The sequence below is a fragment of the Pithys albifrons genome, chromosome 2, assembly GCF_047495875.1.
Source record: "Pithys albifrons albifrons isolate INPA30051 chromosome 2, PitAlb_v1, whole genome shotgun sequence".
Lineage (NCBI taxonomy): Eukaryota > Metazoa > Chordata > Aves > Passeriformes > Thamnophilidae > Pithys > Pithys albifrons.
In genome coordinates this window covers 12,685,464-12,709,174 of record NC_092459.1, presented here as the reverse complement: position 1 = coordinate 12,709,174, position 23,711 = coordinate 12,685,464, and the positions used below count along the sequence as shown (strand labels likewise).

General features: G+C 38.5%; 1 protein-coding gene across 1 annotated transcript in view; it reads right to left on the bottom strand.

The window, feature by feature from the left end:
• The window catches only part of NOL10 (nucleolar protein 10), a 52,074-nt gene extending 31,008 nt beyond the window's left edge, over window positions 1-21,066 (bottom strand). Inside the window, exons 1-13 of the mRNA XM_071548344.1 lie at window positions 20,979-21,066; window positions 20,498-20,543; window positions 19,671-19,769; window positions 18,839-18,916; window positions 16,958-16,995; window positions 14,262-14,398; window positions 13,486-13,551; window positions 11,705-11,765; window positions 11,110-11,195; window positions 10,667-10,745; window positions 9,571-9,720; window positions 7,242-7,308; window positions 1,257-1,309 (exon numbers count right to left, since the gene is read on the bottom strand). Of these exons, the coding sequence (XP_071404445.1) occupies window positions 1,257-1,309; window positions 7,242-7,308; window positions 9,571-9,720; window positions 10,667-10,745; window positions 11,110-11,195; window positions 11,705-11,765; window positions 13,486-13,551; window positions 14,262-14,398; window positions 16,958-16,995; window positions 18,839-18,916; window positions 19,671-19,769; window positions 20,498-20,543; window positions 20,979-21,044 (1,026 nt within the window). The 5' untranslated portion in view covers window positions 21,045-21,066. The remainder of the gene's footprint in view (window positions 1-1,256; window positions 1,310-7,241; window positions 7,309-9,570; window positions 9,721-10,666; window positions 10,746-11,109; window positions 11,196-11,704; window positions 11,766-13,485; window positions 13,552-14,261; window positions 14,399-16,957; window positions 16,996-18,838; window positions 18,917-19,670; window positions 19,770-20,497; window positions 20,544-20,978) is intronic.
• Between the last annotated feature and the right edge of the window lie 2,645 nt (window positions 21,067-23,711).

Here is a 23,711-nt window from a genome sequence, read left to right as displayed (position 1 = left end):
TATGGCTAATATTTTCTCATAAATACAAAACTATTTATTTTCCCCCTTTGTTATTCAAAGTATGGAACATCACCCATTAACAGGACGTAAATTGGTTAGAGATTAATTAGAGAAATAGGTAGTTTACATCCAAGGAACAACCTGACATAAATGACAAACGCAGAACTTAAGTATAAATAATGTAAGTAAATATAAGTAGACTGTTCTAAAAGTGTTTAGAGGTGCATACTGCTGTGTTTAAACATGTATCTACAACAGGTATAGAGTGTCTACTGTACAACAAGAAATGTAAACTGATGAATCTCTACCTCAAATGTAATAAAGATCAAACATGGTGGAGACAGCAACAGGATGACCCAGAAACGAACGAAACAAAACTAAGTATAAATTAATTTAAAATTGATTATCTGAATGAAGACTTTTTGGCTGATTTAAAAAATAGTTAAATATATATTTCAATATTCATAAACTTTATAGTTTGTCCAGAATGTGAATATTACTTAAGAAGAAGGGTAGGTACTTTTAGAGTCTGGTCAGCTATTCTGCATGGAACATTTACATATGTATCCTAATGTTTATCTTCTACCAGGACAAAAAAACCCTAGAGAATGCACTGTAGACATTAAACCAAGAGTGAAATGCAGGTGTAATTTTCTGTACCATTCCCTAACCATAAGGCTTGCTGTTAAGCCTTCCTTAAACCAATCTGCCAATACAGTATATAGTTAAACCTACAGTTAAGCCTTTCAAGTGAAGAGCTTATCCAGTGAAAAGCTGCAACTGAAGTAGGGCATTGAGCAGAAGCTACAGCCAAGAAATACTTGAAGCCACACAGTAACATTTCTTTGTCAGAACAGCGAAGAATATTTACTGTTATGACTGTGCCACTATATACCACATACTAGAGACACTAATGAAATATTTCATAACAAAGCAAAATTATTATCTTGAAATATTTAGGAATTCTTTTCTCATCAGCTATCAAAACCCACTACTTTTTCTAGTAAAGCTCCACTGGAATTTTCTATGGTCATTAGTCAATTTTGGAACTGATAGCAAAAGGCAAATTACAGGCTGGTTTTTAAGTTCAATATGTTACATTAATAAATTATGGTTAACTTAAATTTACTTCATTGTGACAAGTCAGAGAATGAAGACATGAATTTGCAGAAATAATTTTTCAACAAAAATACCTGAATGGCACCAAACAACCATGTCTTTAAAGAGCAATATCAGCAACAATTTGTATTACTTACTGGTATATAATAGATATTCATTTTAGGAGCTTCATTGGCAGTCATTAGCATTCCTAAAAAGAGATTTCCACATTTAAAAATACTGGTTAAAAAAGGATAACACTACTTTAAAAATGAACGTTCATACAGTACATATTCTTGGCCTGCAATGGAACATTGAAACTATAATAAATTGTTGCATCAAATACCATGGAAAGAAATGTCTGATAGCAGTATAACTAACAAAGCTTCATTTCCTACAAATTCATTCCCCTTTGTCCTCTCTCTTAACTGTTCAGCACCACTTAAATTCCTTAGACAAATGCAGGTTGCCCATTTTCATAACTATTTTAAACAGTTCATCCCATAATATTGTTTAGAGCAAACCCAGTTAGTACTGCACTTAAAACCTACCTTGGGCATAACTTACATTATTCATACAGGAGGGTTTTGGGGTTTTGTTTGATTTTTAAACACACGTCTACAGAGTAAAGAAAGCCATAAATCACAACATGGTTTGCACCTTCATTCATATTTCATCTTGGGAAATCAACACAACAGCACCTTCTCCACACATAATGAATGACAGACAGGATATTGCGGCTTCAACAGAAGCCAACCAAGACAAATGCAGAATTTGAAATATCTAGTGATATACCCAAGGTTTTAAGCACTCTGAATATAAAAAAACTACTGTAGAAACATTATAATCCTTGGAAAATCTCCTACTGCCACAACACTTCATGTGAAGTCAAAATCAGAAATACTCTCAATTTCCTTCTAAATAAAAGAGTTTAATAAGTACATTTGGCATATAGTTTTATGTTTATCTCAATTTTATCTTTCCAATGATGATCCTACCAAGCTGATCACCAGGTAACACAAGTGATTGAATATGCAGAAGAAAAGAGCCATCAAATTAGGTAACATTCTGATCTGAAAGAACTGTAACATATGCCACAGACTGTGAAGAATTGGGTCAATTACTACACACCCAGAGGGTACAAATATAATTTACACCCAACTAGAGGAATGCAATTAACATGGGTGGAGTAATCCTTCCTACCTAATCCTTTTATTATAAATACACAATGCAGCTGGACTTAAAATGTCAGAAAAAAGGGGGCTTGCTTTCCTGGCAAAGCAAGATATTTGTGAAAACTCAGTCAGCAAACTGGGGCTAAACCCTGTATCTGGAGAGGTTTAGAGGTAATTTAAGAAAAAAGCAAGAATTCAAGCATATACATATATATATACATACACACACAGAGTACTACAGTATATAGGTTACATGCTGTCTTAACAGCATGCTCACTACTGTTTCATGAGACAAAGCATTTCTCCATTGACTGAATATGAATCACTAAAGACAGAAATTAATTCTGCAGGTGCTTCAAAGATGACAGTAAAGGGAAAACCTCCTCTTTGAGAGTCTTCCACCAATAATTAAAGGAAGACAAAACCAGACTTCAGAACAGCACATGGGTGTATACAGGGGAAACAGAAGAATGAAAAAACCAAACTCTGTGAAAGGAGAAGTCTATTCCACGCATTTTCATTGCTTTAGTTTGTTAGTTTTAACCAATTTTTATGGGCAGTGACCACACCCTAACAAACTGTATAATGGCCTAGTTTGATCACTTTAAAAGAGAAATAAATGAGAACCTTTTCCCAGAAGTTTTAATAAGACCATCTTTGGAAAAAGGCCTGAAATACAGTATCATGAGTGCAGAGGAATGAAAAGGGGAGTATGAAGTGGTAGTACGTGGGAGAGGCAGTTTTAGCAAATGCGAATTTTCAACTTTAAATTTTTCACAGCAGTTGAAACAAATGAGGCACAGGTTTCTACACACTGAAGATACTGTCATGTTTCATTTATATTCTACAACTTCAATGAAGTTGATTAAACACTACTTGGTAAGCGGTGAAGCCCCATTCTGTGTATGTGTAATCAGAGAAAGATATTTGTAACTATTAAAAGATCCACTAAAGTTTGTCATCATGTAGTTTGGGTTTGCTTACCAGGAAAGGCAGTAATAGTGAAGCTGATTGGCAAAATAATTCAGTCAAAAAAAACGAACTACAACAAAACTCCCAACGGAAGAATAATAATTAACAGTATATGGATATACAATTTACCATAACTGCTAGAATTATACAATCACAGAACAGTTTGGTTTGGAAGGGACCTTTAAAGGCCATCTAGTTCAACTCCCTGCCCCGCACAACAATCATGAATGTTTTCAACTAGATCAGGTTGCTCTGAGCTTCATCCAATCTGACCTTCAATGTTTCCACGGATCCGGCATCCACAACTTCTCTGGGCAACCTCTGCCAGTGTTTTGCCACCCTCTTCATAAAGAATTTCTTCCTTGTATCTAATGTAAATCTGTCTCCTTTTAGTTTAAAACCATTTCTCCTATAATAACAGGCCCTGGTAAAAAGTTTGTCCTCATCTCTCTTATAAGCCCCTTTTGAACACTGAAATGCCACAATAAGGTCTTCCCCAGAGCCTTCTCTTCTTCTAGGCTGAACACCACCAACTCTCTCAGCCCATCTTCTTCATAGAAATGATGCAGTCCTTTCTTTTTGTGGCCTCCTCTGGACTTGCTCCAACAGGTTCATGTCCTTCCTGTGGAGGGGACCCCAGAGCTGGATGCAGAACTCCAGATGGGGTCTCACCTGTGGGCAGAATCACCTACCCAGGCCTGCTGCCCACGTTGCTTTTGATGCAGCACAGGACACATTTGGCTTTCTGGGCTGAGTGCACATTGCCAGGCCATGTCCAGCCTCTCATCCACCAGCACCCCCAGGTCATTCTCATCAGGTCTGCTCCTGATCTGTTCATTCCCCAGCCACTGTACTGACAGTGGGGCTTAACCCAACACAGATGCAGCATTTTGCACTTTGTCTGCATGAGGTTCCTATGGGCCCACTTCTCAAGCCTGTCCAGGTCCCCATGCACGGCATCCTGTCCTTCAGGTGTGCCAAAAGCAGCACTCAGCTTGGTGGCATCTGCCAATTTGGTGAGGGTGCACTTGATCCCACTGTCTGTGTCATTAATGAAGCTATTAAAGAATACTGGTCCCGATATGGACTCCCAAGGGATAACACTTGTCAGTGATCTCATCTGGACATTGAGCTGTTGACAACTACACTTTCTGGATAAGACTGTCCAGTCAATTCCTCATCCCCTGAGCAGTCCACTCATCAAATCCATGTCTCTTTAATTTGTGGGGGACTGTGTCAAAGACCTGATAAAAGTCCAGATAAATGACATCTGTAGCACCTCCTTCGTCACTGATATACTCACTAGTTCAGAAATAATTCAGAATGGTTAATGTTGTTACAAAGTACTTTCACTTTTTCATTATTTTTTTCTTTATAACTGTGACAATACAGGGTTAAAACTGTCATAAGAGTGAGACTGGGGTTTGTGCTTTCTGAGCAGCACTGTCACATGAAGAGTTAAAAAATAAGCTAGGCAAGACCTCCTGGGTTTCCTGTGCCATGTAGCCAGCAATGCTCTGAGAACGCTGGGGCACCAAAAAGAGCACTGAGGCAAAGCCGCACTGTCACTTAAATAACATTGTATTTCCACAACAGCAAGCTCATCTTACTGAAAGTATTTCCCTATTTTCAGATGTTCATTCATTATTATTCTTTAAATTCTGAATAAGCATGAGGTGGCTCTAGGCATCTTAAATGCTAGTGCAACAGCATTTATGACAAACACATGATGTATCACCTCTTACCTTAAATCTCTCAATTTCCACTGCAATATGTTGTAGTTTTTTCCCTCTGTCTCCATATGACTACTACATACAACCTAGTTTTCATCCCACAACAGTTCTTATCAAAAACCATTAACCTGTTTCCCTACAGACATGGTTGAAGAAAGAATAGTAAGAAAAGCAGTACTGAGTTAAGGAGGAGATGTGGGACATAGGACTGGAATGCACAATCTAGATCTAGATCAGACACGTGAAAAGCAATGTCCAATAGTAACATTAGGGAGATATGTGCATTCAATTCTCTGTGCTACAAGATTCTTCCTGCACACCCTCATGAAAATCATTTCAGCAAAAGCACATGAGGCATGTCCACATACCACAGAGGCTACAGAGCATCCATAGTTGAGTATGCCCATCCCTGACATATTCAAAACTTGACTGGTTATGACTGGAGCAACCTGACAGACTTCAAAGTTGCACTTAACTTCAAGTTGGCCCCACTTGGAGTAGAAAATAAACAACTTCCAGAGGTACCTTCCAACTTAAATTACTCTAAGACTATACACTGTCAAGTAAATTATTCTGTTTCATTCCCTGTGCTGAGCTCTTCATCATCAATGCTGCATGGATGTTAATTTGCTCTTGGGTTCTCTTTTGGATCAAACCAATGAGCTTATCAAAGGTGAAACCTGGCTGAAGTACTAAAGGTTATTTGCTCCAATGACCTCTCTCTGTAGCCACTATGGATGAAAGATCAGGTTTGTCTACCTCCCTGTTGCACAGTCCACCCTGTTACCACAGTTACTCTCAAATACACCCACGTGAACTCACACATACAACTAGGGCACACAACACATACCGGTGGGGGGTTAACTCAGCAGGTCTGTGGACCCCCTAATGTTTGAGGAGTTGACATGGAGCAGGTCAGAGTGTATTCTTGAATGAAAGCAGTTTGCAGTGTGCCTCTAAAGGGGAAGAAACCACCTGCAGAATGCAGGAGACCTTTTGACCAGTAGAATTCTTCCATGTATGTTCAGCTCAGTTGACTGACCAATTGTGGGATGACACGGTGTGGAAGAAAGTAGATAAAAGTCAAGTTCTAAGAATAAAGTCCTTTTATCCTCGGTGTAAGCTTTCTGATCTAACTGTTGCCTGAGTCGTCTCTGCCTCCTTGACTGCCGCTAAATTACCTTACTTTAAGAAAAAGCGACCCCTACACATACCCTGCTCCATAAGGTCAAAACTTCCCACCATCTCATCAGGGATCAGTATTTAACTGCTTATCTTACAAAAAAAACCCAAAACCCAACACATTCTTAAATGAAGTTGGCAGAAAAGACAAAGATCAGTTTTAACTTGTTAAAAATCTCCAACTCACTTATCTACAATCTTAAATTTGAGCTGCTAGGATGAATCAAAGCCCAAGTCATTCTATCTCCGCTGCTACCTCTCTCTAAAATGAGGGTAATAGTAGAGTTTGCAACACAAGCATTCTCTGTTCCAAGAATTTTGGCCCATCCTAGTGGCCCTAACTTACACCAACTTTTTTAGTACTGCTTTCTAGAAAGGAATTAGGTGTCACATAGTAGTTAAGAACTAAAGCAATTCAAATTAAACTGGAAAATTAAGGCCAGTTATACCTGAAGTACAACCAAAGCACATTTACACATATAACCACAACTTTGTAAAATATTTTTACTCATAAGATAGGTCCTGGAAACCTTGGTTAGAAGTGACCCTCAGTTTTGATCTCTAAACATAACATTATGAAATGCAGCACACCTCAAAACAGTCACAAAAAGCATGGAAATCTACACTCTTAAAAATCTGCACTTAAAACCAAAGTATTAAATCTAAGTGAGGGCACAGTAAGTGTTGTATCTAAATCAAGGAAAAATCAATCTGTAAATTTGCTGTAAAGAGATTTTTCCTAGCTCTAGAAAGCAAGCTCTAACTCATCTGGGACTTCCCCAAGACAATAGACCAAAATTCCTATTCTTATGAAATGAATCACTTGAGATATTTGAAAGAGTAAGAGGTCAATCACTCAATTAACAGCACAGCAGCTTCTAACTGTAAAGAGGCTTCAATACAATGCAGATGTAGAGGAAACAAGGACACACTAAATGCCAAGTAACCCTTTATTGCTAGGGCTGTCATAAGGAGGAAAGTAGACCTAAGTCATATCACCTGAACAGAAAAAAAGACCACAGTTTGGCTTATACATGCTTTTCCTTTTGAACTTAGCAAGATATTAATATACTTAACATACCTGAATTTGGATACAGGCAGACATCATTGATACCATGTTCTGGCTCCATTGAAGTAAATATCTTCCCCTGAAATTGCAGGAAGAAAATAAATTATAAAGAATTTCAAACAATATAATGAAATTCAGTAAATCTAAACATTAAGAATATCCATTAGAGAAGCTAATAAATATGATGGAATTAAGATAGAACAGATTCCACACAACAATAAAATGTTACTAAATATCTGAACATTAACATAAGGAACTCAGTATTGTATTTTATCTCTGATCCAATCTCTTACAAGGAAGCACAGCCTACCGGTTATTGAAGACACAGCAATGTACAGTGGCATCTCTAATTCTGTGTTGAAAATATGATCAGATTTACTTTATTTTATTTTATGGAAAAGGAGGGCTGAGGTCCATAAGTTCCTGGCACACTGTCAGTGTAACCCTCACTTTATTCGACTCTAAAAGTGGTAGTTTTAAATCATTTTACTTTGGTAAGTGTGAGTGGCTGAAACAATGGATTGGGAGTGGAATTTGAATTTGGTTCTTCCACCCTGCTAATGTCTACATGAAATGAAAAATAACACAGCACTTTATTTATAATTTAAAAACTCAGTATTAAAGATGTCTTAATATAAAAGTAGTAAAGCATGCAGTGATATCTAGCTTAGATCAGAATTGAAGCTATAAAGTTATTTAAAAAAGAGGTAAAAGCAGGAAACAGCATTCTCAAAATAAGAATTGGAACAGAGTCTGAAAAATCCAGACAAAATACAGGTGCTCTTATAAGCCAACACACAAGACAGCCAGTAAAGGAAGAGTCTCTAAGAACTGGGCCACATAATCTGAAGCATGAGAGTACATGCCTACATGGTTCTAAATGAGGGACAGGAACAGAGCAAATTTTGATCTTGTTCCTCTTTTTTCCTTCCCTGCAGCAATCCCACCTACCTTTCTGGGCCCATCCTTTCCCTTCCAGTTACATGCTGTTACCCCACCCACCTCTGGTCTCTCCCTGATGATTAAGAAGAGTCCTCCTCCACCCCGGCCTCAGCAGACAAAAGCCTCCTGCTCCCCACCCCAAGGCACGTCTCAGCATGGGGCTATTCTGGTATCAAAGCCATATGCTCTCCACCCCAAAGTCTGCCTCTGCAGTTGGTTCCCAGCCAGAGATAGTCAGGAACCAGCATCTGGGAGAGGTGGAGCCAGCTGGAACATATTCTAGGAAAGAGTCCAAAGCTATCTTTGCCTTCCAGCAGTAAGAAACCCTCCCTTTCCCCACCAGAGGCCACCTGACAAACCCTACAGTGTTTCATTCTCAGTGAAGGAAATATATATACCTAGGAAAAATGGAGAGAGGCCACTGCAGATGTTTTAAATAATAACCAATAATTTACTTGGTCTTTCAAACAATAAAAACTGCAGAGGAGCTTACAAAAAACTGCTTGTGATCACAGAAAATATAAAAGGCTGTTGAAAGTTCATGAAGCAACACAACAATACTGCCTTAAAGAATCAGAAAAATTGCCTCCACTACAACTGCTCTTGGTATGTTTCACTGTGAAGTTAGACAAGCATAGATGAAGCATGTCTTTTAGAAGGAATACAGAGACTACAAATAGGCCCTCAAACCGACCTGACCCAAGTTGCAACAATACTACTATGAACCTACAGGGTAACATATTCTGTGCAAGCTCCATTGACCGAATGATAAGAACAGCACAATATAATCAAAGAAAGTGTTACGAAAACTAGAGATTTCAATTTCACTGAAGAGGTGCAAAAGGCAGGGATGAAGATGTCGTCTATTGCAACATAAGCCACTAGTACAGCATAAGACACTGTTATTTGGATCTAGGCATAGTATCTGCTTCAGTATGCAATTATGTTTCTGGGAAAATAAGCGTCACCTGAACTAACTGATCTACCTTTGAAATTAACCCTTTTCTTAGCAGGGAATCGGAATGAATGTGTTTCTTCTGATGAAAAATGGTAACTGGATTTATTCAAGCACATTGCAAAAAATATACAAACCAAGGCAATGGCTATGATACTATTTTTTATGTTTAAATCCTTCTACTGAAAGCCTCTTGGCCAGACATGTACAAACAGCTAAAAATCCCTAAGACTCTATACCTGACAGGTTGTTGAATGACTTCCCAGATGTTGATTTAGTCAGACAGGACACAATGGTATGTAAATTAGGACACATTAAAATCTCAACTTCCTACACTGAGTTTCAGCTTTATTATTCAAGCTGTACAAAAAAACCCCAAAACAACAAAAAACCCCCCTCAGATAAAGAGTAAAAATCTGAGTGCGGCAACCTAAAACCACTTACTGTATCTTTGTTCCACATTTTTATGATTCGAGAATCCGCAGAGATAATTAAATCCAACTGACGATGAAACTGAATGGATTTAATAGGCAGGCCATAGTGGTGATCTTTGACTATTAATGGATTACTAGACCGAAGATCATACAATAAAACCTTGAGGAATAAGAGACAGATTAAATTTATAATATTGTAAGATCACAAGGAAGTCACATCCAGCAGATCTTCACTAAATACTTAATGAAACTTGAAATTTGGTTACTTAAATACATGGACAGGATTTACATAAAAGAAGTACTTTTAAATTCTGAATGTAATTTTTTATGTTAAGGAAAGCAGAGAGTAAAGGCCCTGTCTTACAGAAACCTATGTTTTTACCTTCAAAGTTTCCAATGGAACTTGAGAAAGACCTTAAATGTTTCACATAGGAAGTGTGAATACCAATAATTTTGGGGAAAAATAATATTACCAGTTGATTTAATCAAAAATACAATTTCCAACAAAACTTGTCTGACATGTATAGGAACACTGTAAACACAATTCTTACACATGTATTTGCTCCTGAACAAGCTAATTTACTAAAGGCATGAAAATACTGACGAAGGCAGGACACAATCCCCACAGTTCACTTTACAAATATGATGGCAACAATGAATAAATGAATTTAAATAATTCTTTCTATCAAGATAAGACAGTTAAAATAACAGTTAAAAGACAATCACTTCTGCTTCTTTAGCCACCTTCAAGACAAGGGATGCACATAAATTGCATTGAGGTGGTACTAACAGTCTCAAATAGCAACAACTTCCCCACATACTTGACTCAAATCATAAGAAAACTGCAAATTTGAAGTTATACAGTAAGTAGGTTATGAAGATTTTAAGTGGTCCCTACAGTATTCTGAAGAGAGACCACTTGAAACAATTAAATTGCAGTTTAAATATGACTATTGCTACTCTATATATGTAATTTAAGGTCTTATAAATACTTACAGCAATAGATACACACATTACAATAACTGCACTCAATGTATGATAGACCTGGATGGGGAAATGCAAGGCCAGGATCTCCTAAGAACTGTGGTAGATGAAGTTAAATCTACCTGTCCAGTAGAGGTTCCAACAGCCATATTCAAAGCTCCATCAAACTGCAGTGCTGAAATGGATGGCAAACCATCTATCCTGCAAAGCACAATGCTTATAGTTAGGCATTCTGCAGTAATGGCTCCAAACAATCTTTTTCATGTTAAAAATAGCTAAGATAATAATTTTAAAATAACTTACATGTATCACTCAAAAATACTACTTCAAAAAGCTGCACTGTTTACACTTAAAATTTGTGTTTGTTTTGAAAAATAGCCACCACTACCCAGATCAATGACTAAAAGAACTCCTTTATGACTAAGAAAACACTTTCTTCACACTAGCAATGAGGAGAGAAGACCATCGGTAGGTCATTTTAATGCCAAGTGGAATTTGTTTCTAAAAGCAAAAGTTCTGAAAAAAAACCAAAAGAAGACACTTAGAAAAGGTAACCTTTACTCACTCTGTGTCTGCTGTCACACTGCTTAAAGCACAGTCCAACAGCCCGACTCGATTTCTAGTTCTAGGATCCCAGCATTCCACTTTACCCTAAACAGTTCAGAAAATATAGTTCAAGCTCATGCAACAGATGCCTGGTCTTCTAAAAAACATTTAAATACAATTAAGAATCATTTAATATAAGAATAATTAAAATTTCCTAAGTTGACACGAGTTGTTCTAATAAATGACATACAAGCTGCACGCATTTCATTCGTATTTTTTAAAATGTGATCTCAATCAAAATAATTAACTCTAATTTTCCTAGGATTAATAGGGTACACATGCTAGCTAATTTCTACAGATGGCTGTACTGCAAATCAAGATAACATTATTTTCTCTCCCATCTGCAAAGTCTCAAGCACCTTGGCAACCAAATAACTCAGACATTTTATCTGCACTATGCTTCAAAAAGTCATCTTAACATATCTATATCTAACATAGCAAATGAGATCAAATTAACAAATTAGGTTTATGATTTCTTCTTATCCCCGTGCAAACTGATATAAAAATGAAACAAACACTACTGGCCTTTTCATAAAAGAAATGCAAACACTGACCTCAGCTGTCCCCATAGCAAACAAGAAGTGTACAGGATTTATGTCACAGACGTTACTCTCTCTAAAACAGAAAAAGGAGCAAGTTTAATGGCTGCAGAGTAACTCAACACACGAACAACTAAAAAGGTTTCTGTAATCATGTACACTACTGCTCAGCCTGGAAAAGCAAAAGTTGGTAGGAGGCCACATAATAGCAGCTTCCCATACTTAAAGTGATGTAGGGATAATATTTTTAAGTAGTAAGAATAATTTAAGCATTGGAATGGGTTGACCATAGAGACTGAGAAATTCCCATCTTTTAAGTTTTCAAGACACCCTTTGGAAAATTCATCTGAATTCTGTGTGCCCATGTCCTGAGCAGGGGGCTGGGCTCTGAGGTTTTCTCCAGCCTGAATGATTCTACATTTCTCTACCCATACCCAGCACCTACTACCCAAGCCTTGCCATATTGTTCTACTCCACTACATTCTTAACTCAACAAACGAGATGAAATGGCCTCAAATTGTGCCAGGGGAGGTTCAAATTGGAAATCAGGAAAAATTTCTTCTCAGAAGGGGTTGACAAGCATTGGAACTGGCTGCCCTGGGAAGTAGTTAAGTCACCATGCCCGGAGAGATTTAAAAGATGAGTAGATGCAGGAACAACAAAACCAAAAAAACCACTCCTCCCCTGCTATGTGGAAAACACAAGTGGAATAGATACAATAGTTACTGAGGAAGCCATGGGTCAAATCATTACAATGTGGCATTTGGGGACACGGTTTAGTGGTGGACTTGGTAGTGTTGGGTTAATGGTTGGACTCAATGATCTTAGAGGTCTTTTCCAACATAAATGATTCTCTGATTATGTCAAAAGATCTGTCTGATTACTTATGTTCTGAAACCTACATCTCCAGCATATTCTGTCTGGTGAATGGACTGTTCTCCTTTCTCTCACCCAAGTATCCTGTTTCTCAACAGGGTACCCAAGAGCCCTGTATTTCAACAACAATTCTTCCAAAGTGCAAATGTTTCTCTCTACACCACTTATCCCAGCACTTTCCAACTTCTTCCATTCAAAGCTGTCCACCTCTAATTCTGTAAGTCACGCAACTCCCCCACCTCAAAATCTTCTCACAACTTCAGTCCTCAACTCTCTAATCCAGATTTTACACTGCACCCGGATCTCTTCCTCTCCAGAATTTCCCCCCTTTTTTATTCTGTTGCTCAGTTTCTTATTGTACCTTCCCAAATACAGCTATCCTACCCACTGAACACCAGCTGCTGCCCACCAACTAGCCACTTTATCTAATGAAGTCTGTTCTTCTCATCTACCTCTCCCCACATGAAATAAGCTCAGTTCCTGCTCTCATACTGTCTTTAAAAGAATCAGACACATGCTGGAGAAATAAAAATTCTCTTTAGGCTACTTTAAGAGCAAAAGGACAAGACATGTCTGGGAAAGTACATCCCCTGTGGGTAGATCTCTATATGATGGCTAAATTGAGCAATAATGGCAAAGTTTTAATGAAATGTTCTTAAGATCAAGTTATATAATACCTATTTTAAGACCATATTAAGCAATTTTAAAATATGCACAAAAGAAAACTCAAGCATAAAAACTAGAACACAAAAATTACAGAACATAAAATGAAATGAGAGTCAGATTCAGCATATGCTCCTTTTCCACTCTGCAATGCATTGGGGCAGTACTCAGTGAGTACTGATGGTGAACATGCTAGTAGTTTGCTTCCACCTGGTGGAAAGAAGTCAGACAGACGTCATGCATTACAGATAACTTACGAAGCTTCGGTTTGCAGCGAGTTCAGAAATCTTCCTTGCTCCAGATTAAGCCTGTATACTTCAGAACTACAAAATAAAAACCCAAAGTTACTCTTATCTCTCACAAATACTATAAAACACTGCTGTAAGTTCAGAAGCATTGTAAAGACTCTTATTCACAGCCTAATTTTGCCAAATATACAATTTTCAGAATTCACAATCTACAAGATAGACCTATATTTCAGTGTTAAAAATACAGACAAAAATGTGCAAGTTCACCACTACTTCAATATCCTACTAATTACTAATTTTCCAGAAAAAATATACATTAACTCATTTCTCAAGATCTTTTCATTTTCTATGATTTAAGCTACGTCTTGAATTTCTACTTATTTTGTTTGAAACACTAAAGACCTCGCTTACTTTTACTATGTCTTTTCACATGCTCAGTTGTGTGATTTAACTAACACTTCACAGCAATGAAATATCAACCAGGATAGAAAAAAGTTATGTCATTTGCCTTACTTAGATGCTAAACATTTTTCAGAACAGAACAATAACTTGCAATTTCTAATACAAATTTGCAAATACATGATGTACCTGGTGTTAGAATCAAAGGGAAAAAAGCCTTAAAACAGCACAGGAAACAAATATTTTCCACTCTTCACAGTCTCCATTATTAATCTGGAAGGAACTGCCACTTCTTCCATTTTTTTACCTTTTCTACTATTTTAATGTTCATTTTATTCCTGGAAAACATTGACAACAAAAGTGAAACAAAATAACCCACTTAATACCTTGCTCCTACAAAATACAGGTCACATGATGGATAGTGATAAGAGAAATCTCTACCAAATTTTGGTATTCTTGTCCTGTAGTAATGGCCATGTTGTGAATGAAACTCCACAAACCTGCCACACTGCAAGAAGACAATCTGAAAATAAAAGAGAAATCACTCAAACATACAGAAATGACAACATGCTCCCCAACCTGCCTTACAGCACAAATGCCAGTGATTTCTTTTCAAGCTCACATGGGCTCACCACAACTTATTTAAACAATTTCTATTAAAATTATAGAATCAACTACCGCTTCATCATTCTCAATAGTCACAGCAAAGAGTTTTGTTTATATACATTATATGCACATTCACATGAGTATATGTGACACCTTGAAAATGACTCTGCAATCAGGAGCAGTAGTTACCTCAGTGTTTTGCTGCACCAGAACTAACATCTGTATTTCTTTCAAGAAACTACAGTTATTAATTTCTTCTAGGTATGATGCTACATAGACATCAGTATGTTCACAGGTACTAAAGCACATGAACTACGCAACCTGATGCATGGCAATGTTCAAATAAATTACACCAATGACATTTCTGCATTTTTGTTGTTTGCTGAGGAAAAATATTGTTTCTTTCTGTAACTTGGACAAAACATCTGAGTCCTGGAAAAACTCCACAGGGAGGCATCACCAGAGGGTTCAATCTATACTAGTAAATGAAATAGGCCAGAACCTGCCAGCATAGTCCTGATGACAAGTTAACATGGTACATATCCATATGGAGGAATCCTTCCCACTCCAGAGACAGTATTACCCACACCACCTGTTACACTCACGCTGTACCTCAAACCATGCCCAGGAACTGCTACAGAGGCAGAGCTGGCCTGTCCCAAACTCATGCCATGAATGATACAGATAACCACAGGTTAACTTTGGACTCTGAGCCCTATCCCATTTTACCTTCGATTCGAAAAGTGCTAGTTTAGTTTAGGATGTGTAGTACATGCATCTCTAAAAACAGCAGACAATGAAGATTTAGAATTTTGTACTGCTGAACTACATTGTTAGCTATGCAAATAAGGAAGAGAAGTTCAGGAAGGGTGAGGTACAAAAGTTACACTGAATCTGTCATCTTTACTTACATATCTGTATACTCCTCCCTTAAAAGACATGGGGAAAGTACTGACCTGGGCTAGCACTTCATGCCTGTTTATCATTAAGTCCCTCCTTACCTGTGTGCTTTTTCTGATATCAGAAACCATAGTGTTTCAACTTTTATGCATGGACTCACTCATCTTGGCCCAAGACTAAGCAGAGTATCATCTTTCAGAAGTGTAACTATGATTTCATACAGTATTAAAGATACAGTTACACATCTGATGTTAAACAATGGTGTTATTCATGTACATCCCAACCCTTCCTTTGTGTGCCTACTGCCTTTATGCTTTTAAATGAAGGCTTAAAACAAGCAAAGTTCTTTACTTATGTTTGTAACAATGCCCAGGTCAAATCTTTTATCTATTGTCATTGGAGAAGAAATGTCTGCACTTTCATGCAGTACAGAAGCTTCATCGACTACTAAGAACACAAAATTAAATCCAATTTAATTTAAAAGTATCAGTATTACATTCTCTTAGTTCACTACCAGTAAGACATCAAAAACCTGTTACAAGCAAGACAGAAGATGCAGTTTACTTTCAATGAGAACAGTAAATTTTCTTCTCACCCACTCCACCTCCAAAGATACCAAGAAGTTTTTGACAGCTGACAAAAGCATCCAAATATTCTGCTATTAACTGTCTTACCTCAAATAATTTTCTATTTTAAGAAAAATTTCTAGAATATTGGACTTGAATATATTTGGGTCCTCTTTCATTCTCAGTGGATACAACTGACAGGTGGGAGGCTACTGTACTGTGTCAGTCATCACCTTCAGCTACTTGAATTCACACACTTCCTTGCAAATCTCACACAAAAAGTTTTGAAAAGCTAGAAGGCTAGATGATTATGTCTCTGATCAAACAGAGTAGTAACTAAAACAAACCTGTACCTGAAATGGTAAGGACTCTTTACAGAGAAAGAGTAGTAAAATAAAAACTTAAATAAAAAAAATAGTCTTGTTCTAATGAAATTACATATGCTTAAATTTTGTTTTTAACTGTATTGAGCCTGAAAAAGGGCTGATGGTCCTAAGAACTCAGGTGATTCCTTCAGGTCCCAGCACTTCCTTAAAAAATAAATGAAACTTTAAAAAAACCATTACTTCTGTCCACAATTTTTGCCACATTCATATGTTCATAATCATCATGTCTACAACAACACTGACAAATCAGGTTATTAACTTACCTACAGCTATCCCACATCTCAAAAATGGTGTATCTATGTACCACTTATCATACAGGATTGTGACTGAAAGAACAGCTAATTCCATTTTTCATATTATTTTCTTTGCAGGGTACATAATTATTTGAAGTTTTCCTACACTACAGAAAAAGACTTCAAAAGTGGTAAAGCAAATTATAATACAAAGAGACAAAGAAAACAAACAACATTTTGAAGGTACAAAAATTGTTATCCAGTTTGCTTTTTTTCAAAAACCTTTTCTGTTCCAGAAGTTGTGTTGATTGACTGCCTTTACTATATATGAAAATGCATTTTAATATACATAAAACTTTTTTCATTTATATATTGAGAACATTAGACATACCTTTGAGTAATCATCTGATAAAATCTCAAATGTAACCACTAGAGGAGAGAGCAAGAGAATTTTAAGTCAACTAAATAAGCAAACTTATTTGCAAACATTGGCATAAATCCTGGAAACATTTACACTCACACTAATCTTTAGTCATGTAAGTATTCCCCACAGGTGTCAATGCATAAGGCAGGCATTGTGATAAAATCTTTAATTATATACCTCCATTTGCAGAACAGTAAGTAGTTTTCTAAAGGTTTAGAAACATATGAAACATCATGTAATCTTTTTATCATTCTTGTGTAACTGACACGTTCCTCAACACAATGCTCAACCATGTATTTTATTGGCACTGGGAAGGTCTAATCAAATGGGTTTTGGTGAGTGTGTGGTCCATGGAGCTTTGGTAATCCATCAAAGGTAATTAAAAACTACATGAATTTGGACATGTATGCATGACCGTGCACATGCAGTCCTGCTAAGGGGTCAGCACTTCCACAAAAAGAGTTCTAAGACTCAAAAGAACCACAAATGTGAAAGCTACTATCCATGCTGAATACTGTAACATATTGAACTTGGCCTAGTTTTAATTGAGCTGGGTTGGGAACATTAGAGAGCAGCTGCTTCAGTTAAATGGGTTCCATTTAAATGAGATAACTCGTTTAAAGTTACCTGAAGTGACTCTGTGCTATACTTCAAATTAAACATACTTCTGCAGTCTATTAAGATGCCAGTTCAAAAAAATGTACTTTAAGCTCTAATTACCAGCAAGCATTTACTATTACAATGACTCCTATTCTTTTCAAGTGGGTCTCACTCTTGCCATATCTTCTCTTCCCCAGTCTCTCTGAAACCCTGCCCCTGTTACTGTGTTGTAGCACTGATCCTTCACCCTACATGACTCCTTGTAGTCCTGAGGCAGAGGGCAACAATTCATCCCCATGCTCTACTACCTTTTTCCTGAGCTAACTCAGCAGTTCTCAACATACATTTCTCACAGCACTTTCACACATCAGTTAGAACAGTTCAATTCTTCTGTAACGAATATGCTCATCCCATCATTGTTTTGGTCACGCCTCTATCCCAGTTTTCAGTCACCAGTCCTCTAAAAATATTTTAAAAAACCCAAAACACACAAACAACAACAACAAGGCGAAAAACAAAAACAAAACCAAAACAACCAAAAAACACCCATCATTCCCCAAACTCAGGCACCCTAAAAAAACTCAGTCATGGCAACTCCTCCACATGTGTGACTGCCAGCTGATTCCCCCTTTCCCACTGTCTAGATGGCTCCTTGCTTTCTTCACCACAGTTGTTCTCCCTTCAAGCTAGTAGGAAACAAGGTGTAATTAGGGGCTTGGCCATGCTACCAGCTATCCCTGTGTATGCTGTTTCCAAGAAAAACAAAAAAACCCCAAACCAAACACACCAACAAACAAAATTCCCTCTCAGGGAATTCCCTTTATCCTGTAATTCATCTACTGAACTTGGGCTCCAGAGAGAGAACAGAGCAACCACAGTGCATTCTCCTACCTTACTGCTTCACGGAAGGGGAAAGAAAGGAGATGTGGTCAGCACACAGCCACTGTACCCATGTCATATTCTCCAAATACAACACAGACTTCAGCCACATTCACCCTCCAAGCCCAGGGCTTACTAGCTTAGGGTAAATCTTACATTCCTCACACTCCTACAAGAGGGGAAAGAACTTTGAAGTGGGCCGACAAGGGAAAAATATAGGGATAAAGACTAGCTGATATTTTACCCTAGACTCCTGTGTTCTCCCAAAGCACACTATGTCCCCTCAGTACAGGAAGTGAAATTTGTACAAGTGCAACCTGAATTATATATGAAAGACATCTTGTATTAACAGCTATAGTTTATACTAACCTTCAGAATCTAAGCATCTTTCAAATTTCTGGGATAACTGATAGGTATCAAAACAGCGGACCCTTGGCTTGTAAGTTCCTGAAGAAATAATTTGATGTTTAATTAAAAAAAAGCAAAAAATAGCATTAAACCATTTTTTAAAAATATAGTATCTTACATATACAGGTTTTACTGTGTTTCTACTGTAAGTATTCTGATCTCCCAAAGCCTCTGTGACTAGAAAATATGCCTCTTACTAACACAACCTTATGGCCTGATTTTTGTCTTTGGTGCTTGAAAGCACCTGTTTCTATGGAGCACCAGACACAGCATACAGAATTTAATGACACCTTCCAGTAAGTCTGAAAGACCAAGGCTCCTTATGCTATTAACGCATACTAAAGTATTCATGTTTGGATCCTGCTTTGACAGGTACAAAATGCAGCATTATCCTCCATCCTATAAACCAATACGCAAACAATGATATTGAGCAAATTTACATACATACAATAAAAACAATTTGGAACTTAGTTTTTATTTATATTATAAACAGACTGGTTTTATATTTGTGTTATAAACCTCGGTGGCAGAGGAGTTGGACTAGATGACTTTCAAAGGTCCCCTCCAACTCAAATCATTCTGTTTCCAAGAATTCTGTATTCTAAACAGAAATGTCCCACAGCACCACTAGGAAGACAATCATTCTACCACAACGTAAATTTCCAACACTATGCTCAGTGCTACATTTCAAAACGAACTCTTACCAATTCTACCTGAAATATTAAGTCATTCTGCACTCAAGATTTTCTAAGACTTTTGGCCTCTGCTACAGAGAGACACTTTGTTAACTCACCAACTGCCATAATATATTGTCCATCTCTTGATACCTTAATCTTTGTGCTAACTGTGGGCATTTCAAAGTCTTGAATAAGTTCGATTCTTCTACGGACATCTATAAAGAAAAAAATTGTAAATTTAGCACAGTTGTATTAGTTGAAAAAACTACAATGGTTTCTTAAGGAAGCATGTTGACCTGATTAAATATAGGGAGTATCTTTTAAATATATTTTACCCTTTAAGATATTTTAACTAACAAATTTTAAGCAGATTAACAGTCTGTTAACCCTGAGAAGCAGGGTAGCTCTGTGCCAAATAAATTACATTTCTGAGGCAACAGATTATTATATAATGTAGTGGCAAATATTCATCACACATTTTACACAATAGCTTGTATAATGTATTCTATCCCCAGTTAATTCTATGCATTTTTCTCTCAGTTAAGTTTCTTATACAACACATCCCATGATTCTATACAGTAATTTTTATTTTGTATGACAAGTTAGGCTAAAATTATTATATTTGCTCTCTAAAATTAGCATAGTATCACAGAGGACTTTATACTCTGACTTATCACAGGCTATACGTGGAATTCATCCATCATGTTTCTGTACGATTCACAACCCACATATTTAATGTCTGAAATTTAAAATACCACTGGAAATATTCTGACCACATAAAGCTATATAAGAAGGTGAAGTAACTATTGGTAGCTTTAATTTTGTCATTTTTAGAGTATGAGCTATGGATAACTTCCTTGTCTCAGTAAAGCATCTCCTCTGGACCTGCTGTGCATGTGCAGCAGCCGAGCATTGCCGAGGAGCCTGCGAGGGGAACACTCACCCACATCCTTCTTCTGTAAAGCTCTTTTCTTCCTGTCCGAAAGCCACTGCAAGCAAACACAAACATCAGTCTTGAGCTCATTATTCATTCAGGAACCTGAGAACAATTTAAATTTTATCTAAGCATTTGAAGTGTAAGACATTTAGGGGCTCATTCTTTTTTTTCTTGGCTATTTTACAATTTCCACGGGTAAGTTTAACGATTCCACATCAAGAAAACTCACAAAGTCGTGCTGCTTAAGACTCTGTGGAACAATACAACACCCCTACAATCAGAGATTCACGCATTCACAGCGCACTTTTAGTTAAGCGAGCACGTGTGGCTGTGTTTGGGTAGCGCTCCCCAGCTCGGCGCACATGGCCGGGGGCGGCGGGGCCCGGGCAGGGTCCCAGCGCCGGCACGGGCGCGTCGAGCTCCCGCTGCGGGCCGGGCCCGGCCCGGCCCGGCCCGGCCCGGCCCGGCCCGGCCACGTTGCCCTCACCTCCGGGAGGCTCCTGCCGGCGCTCAGGCTGTAGATCTTCACCTCGTTGAGGCTGGAGACCTGCATGGCCGCGGCCGTGCCCGCCCCTTCCCGGGCACAGGGGAAGCGGAAGGCGGTTCGCTTCCGCCGGCCCTGCCTGCAGCCGGCGGGGCGGGGCTGGCGCTGCCCGTCCTGCCGCGGGGAGGCGGCGAGGGAAGCACAGCAAGCGCAGGGCGAGAGCCGAGCTCTGCCGGTCCCGCAGCTCACAGGGAGCCTGATCCGCTGCTGCGGCTTCCCCCGGCGCTCGCTGCCCGCGGGAGGAGCCCGGTCTGTCCGTCAGGCCGGCTGTGGTGGCAGCGGGGACTTGTCTGTCAGGCCCGCTATGGTGGCGGCGAGGTGTCCGTCAGACCGCTGTGGTGGCAGGAAGATGTCCGTCAGACCGCTGTGGTGGCGGCGAGGTGTCCGTCAGGCCGCTGTGGTGCCATCGGGGTGTCTGCCAGGCAGCTCATGGTGCCCGCAGGGTGTGCATTTCACAGGCTGTGGTGTCACTGGAGTGCCCATCAGGCGGGTCACGGTGCCACTGAGGTGTCGGTCAGGCAGCTGTGGGCCCAGTACGGATGGTCTTCATGGCAAATCAGGAAGGCTGGAGTTGTTTGGCAGCCTTGGGGGAGAAGGTGAGTTTTCTCCCCCTGTGGCAAACCGTGTCTGTTACCCAGTGAATCCAGGATGTGGCTGATCAGAACCTTCCACAAACCCACGCGTTTTTGTTGCTTTGTAGTATTGCTGTTTAAAGAAGGAAAAAAAACCATCTGGGGCAGCTGAATCTCTTCCCTGGTAAATAAAGTTAATAAAGCGTGAGGAGTGACGTAGCGCAGCAGCCACTGGGTGTCTTCTGTGGGTGAGCTCCATCATGTCTAGGTTCTACTGTAAATAAATATTTAAAGCTGAATTCACTTGTCCACTAATTCAGAATGTGCTGAGGAATCCCAGACATCCACAGGGGATTGGTTGGTGTGACTTGAGATGTGCAGAAGGCCACTGTTACCCTGGAACAGCAGCTGAAAGCCCGATAGGATGCTCCAGGGCATCTCAAAAGGCATTTGGCAGAGTTGGGAGGTCTGAACCTACAAAGTATTGCTAGAGGTACAACACTGGAGAGATTGTTACTGTCAGGAGAATTATGTGACTTTTTTTAGCTGAGACTGCCTGAGGATTCCTGAATCTCTTGTCCATTCCTTAGATATATTTAACTGACTGCAGTGCAAACAAAGAAGGGCAGAACCCAGAGATGTTTTACTTCAAGTGTCTTAAAATTATTTTTTTTTTCTTTTCAGTCAAATTTAGTTTTCATATAAAGTTGATAAATTCTAGCCTGGCCAGTCATTCATTTAGAAAATTGAAGGGGAAAAGATCAACTAGTATGTGAACCATTAAAATTTTAATCCAGATAACTTAAGAGCAGTCAAATCTGCCTGTTACTACAGAGTTTAAAAAGAATGTAGTTAATTTTTGTTGCATGTAGTAATGATGTACTTCTAGATTTTTCATTCAAATGAATATACCTGAGCAGATAGGTGAACTGACTACAAATAGGAGACATACAGGATGCTTTCAGCAAAGAGCAAATCATATTACTTATTTTTTCTTTCTTTTCCTAGTGTCAGAATTTGCTTTGTGCAGTACTGGTAGTGGACATGGTGGTGCAGTGTTGTGAATAGTGGTGATAATCAAACTGAATGTTACCTTTCCTGATTTTAATGACAAGTAGACAGTGCACCTGCAGTATGTACATACGTAGGATTATGTTAAGGACAAGCTGTCAGGTACATTCACATTTCATGTTCAGTATATAAAAGCAGTTCTTCAAGAAGGTTCTGCTGCAATTCACATACACAGTAAATAGTCAGTATTCCAATATTGTTTAACATGATTAAGAAATAATTACACAGCTAAGAAATTATGATAAGTAGTTTGTGCACCAATATTAAAGGTACACAGAAAAATGTTTTAATTTAAATAATACTGTGTTACCCATTATCAAATTATTTAGGAGGTCCTTCTCTTAGACTATAATTTTAAATATATTGCTGCAATAATAACAAAACACACAGGGTTGGAAAGTAGGATTTAAAAGATTCTTTTTAAGCAGAGGGGAGAACACCCCACACATTACTAGGAGACTAAACAAGTAATGCTCATAATAGCTGTATCATTTGTTTTAAGAAAACTACAGCTCTATGGCTGCTGTTTTGCAAGCATAAAACGAGCTTTTCCACTAGTATCAGTTCATAATTGTCTAGGTAATTACTTTTGGTTATCTGTTTGAGAAGGGTGTCTTGGGAAATACTTCAAGCAGGGTATTTCAGGACTCTTAATGACTTTTTGGAGGCAGAGTTTTGCTCCTCAGTGTAACATCTGAAGAACTCCTAAATACAGAGAGAGGCAGAGTCACAGAGAAGTTCATTGCGTTGATGGATCAAAGAGAACAGAGAGACACGTGATGATCATAAGGGAATTAGACAGCTCTGAGATCACATGGCACCACATGCAGGGCCATCTGAGGAAATGGCAGGGGAGACATGAGCTGTCAGAGCTGTGTTACCACCAGACTGCAGAACACTCTCCTTGTCCCACAGCATGTGGTGCTGCATGCTCCTCCCCCTCCACTGCTGCTTCATCCAGCCTAAAACATATGTAATGGGGTAAAAAATAAAGATTAAAAAGTTGCAATAAAACCAGAAAATATTATAATAG